Here is a 12,717-nt window from a genome sequence, read left to right on the forward strand (position 1 = left end):
ACATGGTCTTTGTACGGAAATGCTAACTAGATCATAATCATATCACCATACAGGGTTGATGCAAAACCTATTATGTAGTTTTCTGTAGTCACCCATTAATGGATTCACGCTTGCTAACAAAGACGGTGCTCTATATCCGCGCACGTGCTACATTTATCAAAAATAAAATCCGATAATTATACATTTATATTTCAAATTATGTTTTGAAGATTTTATATATATATATATATTTATATATATCACATAAATAAATTTAGAGATGGAAACCAGAGGCAAGTATTCTGTGTAAACAGTTCATTGTATGTTTTTATTTTTCATTTTCACTCTCGTTTTTTGTACGGAAAAGCTAATTAAATCACAGTCATTCCACCAATACACATCGATGAGAATCAATACTGTGATTTAAATCTTCAAAATCACCCCATCAATGGATACAATATGTTTTGCTGACAAGGAGCAGGAGACCTGCATCCGCGCACGTGTTTTATTTTTTTATTTAAAAAAATCAAAATTCCCGAAGAACAATTTTAAACGAATACAAACAATCATAAATTTTTATTTAAAATTATATACATATTTTTAAAACATAAATTACACAATATTATAACTACAAATAAATAATAAATTTTTGACATCGAAATCAGAGCCAGTAGTTTTCCGTGTAAACAGCTCGCTGCCATGTGGTTGCTGAACTGACAGGAAGTGCGAGACAAGCATGTATGGCTGCCACTTCCTGTTATAATGGGTTGTGTGCTCGCTTCTGGCTTTGCTCTTTAAATACTTCTCCCTTTCTTTCTCTGTCTCTCTCCTTGTTTCTTTCTGTCTCTCTCTATCTCTTTGTGTCTTTCTATCTCTCTATATATCTATTATTTTATTTAACTCTCCCTCTCTTTCTCTCTCTCCCCCATCCTCTTCATTCTGTATAGTAATATACAGTTATATACATATATTCATATATATATATATATATACACACATACTCACTTTTATACATACACATACAAAAACACCAGATATTTATATCTATATAGATATAAATATATATATATACATATACATACTTAGAAAATATATTAATTTAATTCGATGTATATGTATGTACACATATACAGATAAATATATGGTATGTATATACTCTTTCAATGTTCATGTACCCGCGGTTAAATTGGGCTGGCTAAAGCAAAAACAATACAAAACAAAGCAAAGCAAAGCAAAACAAGGAAGATGAAGTAGAAGAAAAAGAATAATAAGAAAGAAAGAAAGGAAGAAAAAAAGGTGGGGGTAAGAAATCATAAGGAAGAAGAAAGAAAGAAAAGGAGAACAGAAAGAAACAAATAAGTAAAAGAAAAAAAGGACATACAAAAAGGAAAAGGAAAAAAAAAATAACTAAAAAAAACAACAACAACAGCAAAAAAAAAAAACAAAAAAAAAAAAAACCCGCCGCCGTAGTGGTTTTTGGTTGTAGGAGTTTTCTGAAGAGAACAATGCCTAGACAGAAGAGACGTAGCCAGGCTGAGATGCTCATGGAGGAGGTGAGCGTTCTGATGCGGCGCGATTCCGAGACTGAGGAAGAACATGAAAATCGAATCGCACAGTATCAAAGGTAACATTCTCGCTACTAACAAGTTGTTTTCCCACTCTTCAACCTGTACCCCCCTCATAAAAAAAAAAAAAAAAAACTACAGTGAATTATGCTATTGAAAAATATGGATATATATATATACACCATGCATATATATATCTACATACACATGTATGTACCTATGTATACGTTTTATATATATATTTATGTGATACCTATCCTGGCTTCATCATTTAATTAAACATATATATCCATATCTATATATATATATTATAAATGATGAGAATAATGCTAATAATATACATACATCCATACATATGTATGTATAGGTGAGGATGAATATCTGTGTGGAGCGTGTATATATATGTATACATACTGTAAAAGTGTAGTTGTATACATATCCGTAAAGGAGGGAAAATGCAGCTATGTATGTATAAAGGAACGAAAATCGTGTGCATGATATGTATAGATGAATATCGTAAGTATGTGGATGAGGAAAAATAAATCCGTGTTTGTATATATAAAATAGTCTAAAGACTAATAAAACGAGGGTGTTTCTACATAGATTCTGGTTTATTTATGTATACAGGGAAAATGCAGATACATGCTGTATAATAGAAAGGATATTTATGTGTATATATTTTTATAAATACAATATGCAATTAGAATATATAGTCGAGTATATTATTATTATATATATATATATATATATAATGAAAATGCATGTGTAAAACTACATTAAGAAATGAAGAAAGCCAAAATATACATGTGAAACGGGAAAGGAGGGAAAATGCATATAAAATATATACGCATTTATGTTTCAATAACGAAGTGCTAAACGAAACCACACCAGTGTGTATATAAAGGACAGTATATATACACATGAATGTATATATGTGTGTTTATATGCACATCTGTATTATACATGTGTATATAAGCCGAAAATAGCATTCGTGGCTTCGCGGTTTTTTTTCTCCATTTAAATACAAATTTAGGGTCATTCCTTCCTACGCGAAATACGTGCTTCCCACTAACAGGATCGGGGGGAAATCTATGCATATATATATATATATATATATATATATATATATATATACACTCGTATCACAAATATTATAGATTAGTAGAAGACAGGTATCGCTCGTGCCGGTTTTTATTTTATTATTCCTTTTAATTATCTAAATTCATTATACGTATCTTTGTGTGTGTATATGAAGGTATGTATATATGCACAACGGTAAACACAAAAAGTAAATTCGAGTTTATATAAAATTAAAACACCGATAGCGAAAGGTATATATATATATATATATATATATATATATATATATATATATATATATCACACATATACACACTTCCGTCCTCTTCGTAGTTCTCCGTAGTGGTATTATAATTAACAGTTGTAGCAATTAAAAACCACAATTATTTTGTTCAGCATTACTATTGTTATTATTATTATTATCAGCTTCATTTCGTGGTATCTTCTACGCCATTAATTAAGGAAATCTTTAATGAACAACAATTTATTTTATGAAATATAATAGCATCGAATATACATTGATGAATAATATATATTTACAAATAAATAATAGACATTTTATCAATAATGGGGGGAACAGCGCCTTTTTTCTCCTTCCCCGCCACTCTGCTTCACCCTTTCATTACACATTTCATCTAACCAGATACAAGCATCTGCTTTTCTGCATGTTTGTTAGAAGCAGATAAAAGCTGTTAGCAGTGATTATTAAGCTAATCAATCGACTAATCTGGTGTATATATATATACACACCTTTATCGAGGCGAGTTCTTAACGGTGATAATATTGAATTGATCCTTTGCTCTGATTAACGACATCCCTATGTGTGCATATGTATATATATATATATATATATATATATATATACATACACCTACAGTATTTTAATAATGTAGGATGATATATATATATACCAAGGAATTATATAGAGAAGGAATGGGGGGGGGTGTCTTGAATCATTCTCTTAATTTACGCTCCCTTAATTTGTATTTTCGCTATTTTTCGTCCGTCTTGCATAAATTATGTTTATGTGAGAATTTATTTTATTTTTCTCTTTTCTATATCGAAATAATTGAAATAATTATTAAAAAATTTTATATACGATTTGGAAAAAAACAAAACATGCTCAATTGTAAAAAACCCATTTTAAAAATTATAATCGTTAGGATTTTTGCAATTCGGCAATGGAGTGAGTCTCAAAAGTAAACAAAAAAAATTACACAAAAACAGAAAAATTATAACAAAACAAGGAAAGAGAAAATGAAGAAGGACGGGTGGTCTTAGTTTCGTATAGAAATTTAAATTCATTATATAAGAACGGTAAGATAAAGAACATTTAAATAAAGTATAATATATATATATATATATATATATATATTATAAATATATATATATTCATATATTCATACCCCTTATGACTTAGCTTTGTGTGTGTTTATGGTGTGTATATATGTATAATAATATATTTGAACGGACTGATAGGCCTAACTAGTCGATAATAAGTCCGGAGAGGCTGTAGATAAGTACAAGCAAATAGTGAGCTGTATTCTTGGTGTTTGTTATTACTTGGCTCAAAAGTGTTTGAAATATTGAACACAGCAGCGTGTCAAAGAAAAAGGCTTTGGTCATCGAATTAAGAATCGGAAAGATTTGGAGACTTAAGCCGAAGAAATCGTTGATCAAATGCAAGATTTCTTTCGCTATACCCTTCGTTTTGAGCTGCTTGCTGAACACATAAGCGAAGCACATTGCTAATTCCACCGTTAGTTCGAAGTCAAAATATTCTGTAGAATTCATCTTAGCTAAGCTTTATTATTATTATTATTATTATTATTATTAGTTATTAACTTGCTGCTGAATTTTATTTTATTTTGTTGTCTTATCTTCAATAAATAGAACAGTTTTTGTTTTGTTTTCAAATGTCTTTAAGTATGGGCTGCTCATTTCAATTCTTTCTTTTCTATTTTGTAAAGGCTTATAGGTTAAAATTTGCTAAAATTTCCTGGATCACCTATACAAAGACGTGGATATTATGTACGTTTCTGAAATTACCTGGAAAGCTGTCAAAAATTAAACACACACACACACACACACACATGCATATACATTCACTAAAAAGGTTGGTAAATATAAGGGTTGACCTGCTTAATGTTAGTCCCTAAGATTACTGAAGCAAGATGGTTAGAAATGTATACAATCAAGGATCCATTTCATTGAGTGGAACCCAGTGTTGTTTGATTGGACCTTTGCTTCTATGTGCAACTGGCATCAGTCTTTGTATTATCAAGGGATCTTGTTCTCTTACTTGAGTTACTAGAAATTAGGAAGAAAATATTGGATAATGTGGTCTTTGATACAGAAAAGGGAGGGATGGTGAAAGCTGGACTATGTTTTGGTTGGAAGCCTGTTAGATAACCCTTTAGCATTTAATCCGGCCCAAATATTCCACCTGTTTTATGTTAAAACTGACTGGATTCAACCTCTCGCAATGTCATTTTAAAAGTATATAGCCATACTATTTAAATTTTGAAGTTGCAAAATAACGTGTGATGGCTTCCGTGCCGGTGGCACGTAAAATGCACCAATCCGACTGTGGCCGTTGCCAGCCTCGCCTGGCACCTGTGCAGGTGGGATGTAAAAAGCACCCACTACACTCACGGAGTGGTCGGCGTTAGGAAGGGCATCCAGCTGTAGAAACACTGCCAGATCAGACTGGAGCCTGGTGCAGCCTTCTGGCTTCCCAGCTCCCCAGTCGAACTGTCCAACCCATGCTAGCATGGAGAACGGATGTTAAACGATGATGATGATGATTAATTCAAAACAGTATGAATAAATAAGCAATAAATTTCACAAAGAAATCTGAATGCTAAAGGGTTAAACATACCAGTTGATTTGTGTAGGGTCAGCTATGTACCTAGTGTTCCCTTAGAAAACTCGGTGTATGTGTGTGCAAGCATGGCTGTGTGGTAAAAATTTGCTTCCCACCCGCATGGTTCTAGGTTCAGTCACACTGTGTTGCACCTTGGGCAATCAAAGCCTTATGAGTGTATTTAGTAGACGGTAACTGGAAGAAGCCCACTGCATATGTATGAGTGTGTAGCGAGTTGGCAGAGTCGTTAGCACGCTGGGCGAAGTGCTTAGCGATATTTTGTCTGCCACTACGTTCTGAGTTGAAATTCCGCCGAGGTCAGCTTTGCCTTTCATCCTTTCGGGGTCGATAAAGTATTGGTGAAACACTGGGGTCGATGTAATTGACTATCCCCCTCCCCAAAATTTCAGGCCTTGTGCCTATAGTAGAAAGGATATATATGTGTGTGTATGTATGTCACCCACTGTCACTTGGTATGTCTTTACATCCCTGTAACATAGTGATTCAGCAAAACAGAGGTTGGTTTATTCAACTAAAATTCCAAATGGCTGCTTACCTTGTGGGCATGACTTTCATTATATCCCTGGGTTGACTAAAACCTTGTGAGTGGATTTTATAGACAGAAACTGAAAGAAACTCATCCTGTGTGTGTGTAGTGTTGTCCTAATATCATGTGACGGTTGTAAATGAGTATCACTCATACAAGTGATGTTGTTCATTGCCAGACTTCCACAGAATAGCTTATCTGGCCATGGGAATTATTATTTTGCTTGGAAACGGGTGTGGGTTCGTGTTAGGAAGGGCATCTGGCCATAAAACATCTGCCTCAACAAATTCTGTCTGACCCACCCATGCAAGCATGAGTAAGTGGATGTTAGATTATGATAAGGGTGTTTATCTCTGGGTCAACCCTGATAGGGCAAACTTAATCATAAACTTTCTAATTTGTTGAAAGGTGTATAAGACCATTGTTCATTGTGGCATTCCTCTTTTTTTTTTTTTAAACCTAAGATGGTAGGGAGATATATGGTTGCTATTTCTAGATGGTTAAATAATAAAAGTAACTTTTCTGCCAGAGATTAAGAAATATCTGGGATAGATTGGCATTCTCTCTTGGAAATGGTTTGGCTCTCATACACTTATGTCAATCTATCCCAGATATTTCTTATCTGGAAAAATTGTTGTATTTATTATGCATCTGGTTCTTAAAGGGTTTGTCGGAGACATATAATTACACCCATATTGTCCATAAGAAGAGGTTCTTCTCTTGAGACAAATGTCCAAATATGCATGAACATGCTGAATGTTATTTATTGTATGTATATCTCATTCAGTACTGCATTATGCTCCTCTAATTAATTCCATCTTGAAAAACCTATTTGCACGTCTGCAAATGTACCATTTGCTATTTTAATAAAAGTGCAACCATCTCTTGGAGCATAAATGATGGCTTGATATATGTAGATGATGAAGCATAACAATGCAGAAATGCATGTGTCCTACATTCCTGGTTCAGTGGTATGTTTACACCCATATTGTCTAAATGGCGGATTTTAGAGACAATTTTTGCAGCATATTGTCTTTCTTTGTCAGAGTGGCATTAAATATGATTTTACATAACTACATAAAGTTAAAAGCTTTTGTAGGAGACAGCAGTGACCAGTTGGGGAAGTCCTGCATTAAGCAACTATTATCATGTTTTCCCTGTATATGACCAATGTAATCGATAATGTTGTTGAACCCAGGGTTGTTAGCCTCAATCAGGCAGGCCTATTTTGAAAGTCATGAACATTTTTGTTTCATTTAGTTGTGTATTATGTTATCCAGTGTATCCTTCATAAATTATACATTACAAGCATATAGATATAATAAGAGAGTTCTCTGCCTGGGGTCCTCAAAGGAAGCACTAAATGGCCATGAGCCAAATTCAAAATTTGATAAGTAGATGAATCTTTAAAAACTTTGGGGTCCATGGGAAAATACATCTAAATATCAGGTTCCCTTGGTAATGAAAATATTAGGAACCGCTGACGTGGTCTTATAAAGATTTCGTAGTAATGGAATATGCTGTCCTTGTCACCATTTTTGTCTATTACTCTATTGGTGGACAATACATTGGCCTTTCCTGGCTGCAAGATCCTGTGTTCTTTGGTTAGTTGTAATGATCTAATGATTCTCTTTCTTGATCTGCTAGTTTAGTTCTGAGTCTGCTTTTGCCTGGTTGGACAAGTCTTTATCATAATTTCTTGCCAGTTGTGATCCTGTAATTGTCTCTTTTGTGAGTCTCAGCTTCCTGAGATGAGCTTTCACTAATTCCTCCCCTGACTTCCTTCAAGTTCCTTCCATTTGGATTGCTTGGCACTTCTTGACCCAGTTATCATTTTCCATATGCATATGTCCATACTAGTGTAACCAGTATTTGTTCTTGCAAATCTTCTTTATTCATGTCTGTTTTGCTATCTTCACTAACAAGCATTATCATATGTTCTAGCCTTCAGTGAGAGAATCGCTTTATTGCTCATAGAGGTTTAGCCCTCTGAGATTTTCCCACCCCAATATTACTGTAGCTCTTGGAACTCTCTTCCTCCATTGATAAGGTTGCTTAGATAATAAACTGCTACCTACAAGCCCTATGTATACATAGCCCTCAGGGCAAAGAGAGGATTCATTTCAGGCGAGCTAGCAGATTCATTTAAGGTGGCGAGCTGGCAGATTCGTTAGTACGCCGGGCGAAATGCTTAATGGTATTTCGTCTGCCGTTACGTTCTGAGTTCAAATTCCGCCGAGGTCGACTTTTCTTTTCATCCTTTCGGGGTCGATAAATTAATTACTAGTTGTGTACTGGGGTTGATGTAATCGACTTAATCCCTTTGTTTGTCCCCTCTATGTTTAGCCCCTTTTTGGAAATGAGAGAGGATTCATTTCCTAGGTATTCTTATGTTTAACCCTTTAGCATTCACGTTATTCTGTCAAAAGTAATACTTTTCACATCGTTTTCAATGAATCAGGCATTTTATAGCTTTGAATTTTGATAAGGTAACTTAATTTTTAGAGTGATATTGTAGGGCTGGTGTGATAGGCCAGATCTGGCTATTTTAAATGCTGAAGGGTTAATGATGCCTGTGCATCTGTTACAAACAGTCTTCTCTTGTAAACCATCTAATTCTGCAGCATTTCTTGTGTACCTGTAATTCACATGTGGTACAAAGTGCAGAGTTCCTACCAAATTTCTCTTCTGGGTTATGGTTCAGTTCCACTCTGTGGCACCTCAGGCAAGTGCCTTCTATAGCTTTGGGCCTAACAAAGCCTTATAAGTGGATTTGGAAGATGTTAACTGAAAGAAGCCCGCAGTATGTATATATGGTGCATGTGTGGCTGTGTGGTAAGAAGCTTGCTTCCCCATGACATGGTTCCAGGTTCAGTCCCACTGCGAGGGACCTTGGACAGATGTCTTCTATAGCTTCAGGCTGACCAAAGCCTTGTCAGTGGATTTGGTAGACAGAAACTGAAAGAAGCTTGTCATGTGTATATATATATATATATATATATATATATATCTTTGTATCAGTTTCTCCTCACCATCATTGGTTGACAACCAGTGTTGATGTGTTTACGTCCCCATAATTTAGTGGTTCGGCAAAGATGCCAATAGAATAAGTCCTAGGCTTGAAAAATAAGCCCAAGGGTCAAATTGCTTGACAAAAACATTTCAAGGTGGTGCTCCAGCATGACCACAGTGAAATAACAAACTTGTAAAAGAATAAAAGAGTATGTATGTCTGTCTCTCCTTAACAGGACATGATGTGATCATTGTAAACGAGTGTCACTGTCATACAAGTGTTGTCCTTTGTTTCAGACCTTCCATATCTGGGTCATGGGGAAATATTACTTTCCATGCATACAGGTTAGAGTTGGTGACATGGAGGGCATTCTACTGTTGAAAATCGATCTCAACAAATTTGTCTGTCCCATGCAAGCATGGAACTGTAGATGTTAATATGATGATATTGAGCATAGCCACCTCACTAATGGCTGTAGAGTGCTGTCTTTGCACTTTATTAAAACATCTGTTTTCAGGTTTACTGAGAAGGTTCTTGATTTGAGGTTTCAGTTCCACGTTTGAAATGTTTTGATTCTTCAATAAGTTCAACTGTTAAAACTAAGTTGTAGATGTATAGAAGTTCCATGGATAGCCAGTCTTAAACTTCTCTAAAATGGTTTAGAAAACTATAATATAAAATACTGGGGTAAGAACCAAGCCATAATATACATACACATCATTTAATGTCTGTTTTACATGCTGGTATGGGTTGGACTATTTGATTGAAGTTGACAAGCCAAAGAGCTGCACCAAGCTCCCTATTAAATGGCCTCCTTAATGCCAACCACTTTACAGTGTGTACTGGGTATTTTTTATGTGGCACCAGCACAGTTGCCTTTTATGTGATGCCAACACAGGTGCTTGAACTCTTTGATAATTCTCACTGCTGACACCATTTCTCTGTACTTGGGCTGCATGGTTCTCACAAACCATCCATATATATCTAATTGTTTTTTGGTGACTTCCACACTACACACTGTGTTACTCTGTCAAAGGTATTAGCACACTTGGCGAAATGCATAGCCGTATTTTGTCTGCTGTTACGTTCTGAGTTCAAATCCTGCCGAGGTCGACTTTGCCTTTCATCCTTTCGGGGTCAATAAATTAAGTACCAGTTACGCACTGAGGTCGATACAATCGACTTAATCCGTGTGTCTGTCCTTGTTTGTCCTCTCTGTGTTTAGCCCCTTGTGGGTAGTAAAGAAATAGGTATTCTCCTGGTAATGAAGGCTATGTGTAGTACGTTGCTGTTGGCTCAGAGGCTTGTTCTACTTGGAAGATGGGCATCAGTGTTCACTGTCCTGTCTCCAATCTGAACTGCATCACCTCTAAGCCAATTCCTTAATTTAATAGTTGTGCCTCAAACTCTTTCTCACTAATGTAATCTAACTGATCAGTTTGATGCCTTTGTAGTTGTTTCTTTATTGAGTGTCTTCTTATAACAATAGATAATGCTGCTGCTGTCATTTATGGGATATGTTGGCTCCCTGTATTACATAATCATCATATAATGTCCACTTTTCCAGGCTTGCATGGATTGCATAGAATTTGTAGACGCAGATTTTCTATGACTGGATGCCTTTCCTGTTGCTAGCCTTCACCTGGCTATGTCAGTGATTAGTGGTGTCTTTAATTTGCTGGATTTTTTAGTATCTTGTCAACTGTCCCTGTTAGTGCAGCTCTTTTGCTTCCCTTTATATCTTTAATCTCATTTTTGATTGTATAGTTGTCACCTTCCATTAGCAGGCCTCTGCTAGTATATCTGAATCATCACTTTCTCACATATGGCGTTAGGAAGGGCATGCAGCTGTAGAAACTCTGCCACATCAGATTGGAGCCTGGTGCAGCCATCTGGTTCATCAGTCCTCAGTTAAATTGTCCAAGCCATGCTAGCATGGAAAGTGGGCGTTAAACGATGATGATGATGATGATGAAAATGATGTTCTGCTGACAGTAGCAGTTCCATGCTTCTTTTTTTGTGCCAGCAAGGTCAGGTGTGCCACTATCATTTCTATACTTTCCCCAGTGATTTCTTGATTTACACTGACATACTGTTTTGCAATACAGAATCATTTTAAATATATGACCTTCGCATCGCTACATATACCTGATGTCTAGTATCTCTGTTTAGCTACCTGATATTGTTCCTTGCTCCCACTTTCCTTCTAATCTTTATAAGCCTTCCATTTGACTAGAAACTTACTACATCCACAGACATAGTGTGTAGTTTTTCAGAAGGTTGACTCTTAGAAATCTGTTCCCTTTTTTGTTATGCATCAAGTAGTATTCTTTGAAACTCTATATGGCTAAGGTATCTTTCATCTTCTGTACTCATCTCCAGATTGTAATCTTTGGAGTCCTATCTCTTGAAGTTGCTGATTGCTTCTCTTTGTTGAATGGTACATTCTTCACTGGAGAAAGACTAAGTGTTCACAACCATCTATCTATCCCATTTCTTCACTGGAGAAAGACTATGTTTGCAACCATCCATCTATTCTATCTCCTGAAGTCTATTTGACTTGAATGTTTGTTTGATCCATGGATGTTCATGTGATTACCTGGTTCTGTTTATCGAACTTCAAGAATCTTGATTCGGCTATATTCTTTGTTCTTTCTCTATTGCTTCTATGTGCATTGGAACTATTATGGTGTTGCCTAACATGACCATTATTAAGTTGACCAACCATGATAATAAAGTTGGTCTTTAGTTCTTGAAATTGCCTGCAAGAGGGCCTCATAGAATTGATCTACCTATATAAGGTTTTATCTCTATTAATACAGCTTGGGAATCCCGTTGATTCCAATCAAATTGAAGCAATGGGCGAAATTCTGCAATAAGCATTTCATCCAGTATACTAACGATTCTGCCAGTTCGCTGCCTTAGTAATAATAATAATAATAATGGTTGAGAAATGAATTGCATTTTTATATGACTCTGTTAAGGTAGCCAAATGCCTCGTCATCTAATTAGTGATGCACTTGAATGGATCAACGAGATTCCTCGTTTAGTAGTCTATTCTACTAAAGTCTCAAGTGGTCCTTGTGAATGGAGACTACCAAAGTCAGATATGTATCTGATTTTGTCTTCAGTAGAAGGGACTTGCCCAAGCTGTTGCTCATAAAGATGATCCTTAAACCAATAATCTCTGTTTATGGATAAGCCTTTTCCATGAGGTCCTCTTGCATATTTCACAGACAGAACCCTCTCCCCAACTCAGTATACACTCTTCTGTATGTGTAGTTGTCTCTGTCCATGTCTGTGTTTATGTTTACTTGTGTACAGTGTGTCATCGAGTTGCCTCTTGGGTCACTATGGTTTATAAAAGGCTTGTTACTTGGGCTGGAATAATCATCTGTGCTCCATCTTGGCCACAGTCCAATGACTGAAACCAGTAAATGAATATTGTTTTAATCGTACCACTGGGAACAAAACCACTTGTAGTAGAGTTTGTTTATTTGGCAGTTGATTCATTGAAGCTGAGCTGTTTGCATGACTGCATACAAGCAGGGATATCAGAATGATGATGATTGATGTGTGTGTATGTATGTATGTATATATATATATATATATATATATATATATATATATATATATATATATATATAATAAATATTAGGGAATAAAT

The 12,717-nt window shown here is 35.5% G+C and overlaps 1 protein-coding gene across 1 annotated transcript in view; it reads left to right on the forward strand.

The window, feature by feature from the left end:
- Positions 1-1,340: 1,340 nt before the first annotated feature.
- LOC115215665 (chromobox protein homolog 5) overlaps positions 1,341-12,717 on the forward strand; it is a 117,366-nt gene continuing 105,989 nt past the window's right edge. The window contains exon 1 of the mRNA XM_029784929.2: positions 1,341-1,603. Within this exon, the coding sequence (XP_029640789.1) occupies positions 1,485-1,603 (119 nt within the window). The 5' untranslated portion in view covers positions 1,341-1,484. The remainder of the gene's footprint in view (positions 1,604-12,717) is intronic.

Source organism: Octopus sinensis, linkage group LG9 (genome assembly GCF_006345805.1).
Source record: "Octopus sinensis linkage group LG9, ASM634580v1, whole genome shotgun sequence".
In the NCBI taxonomy this organism is placed as follows: Eukaryota; Metazoa; Mollusca; class Cephalopoda; order Octopoda; family Octopodidae; genus Octopus; species Octopus sinensis.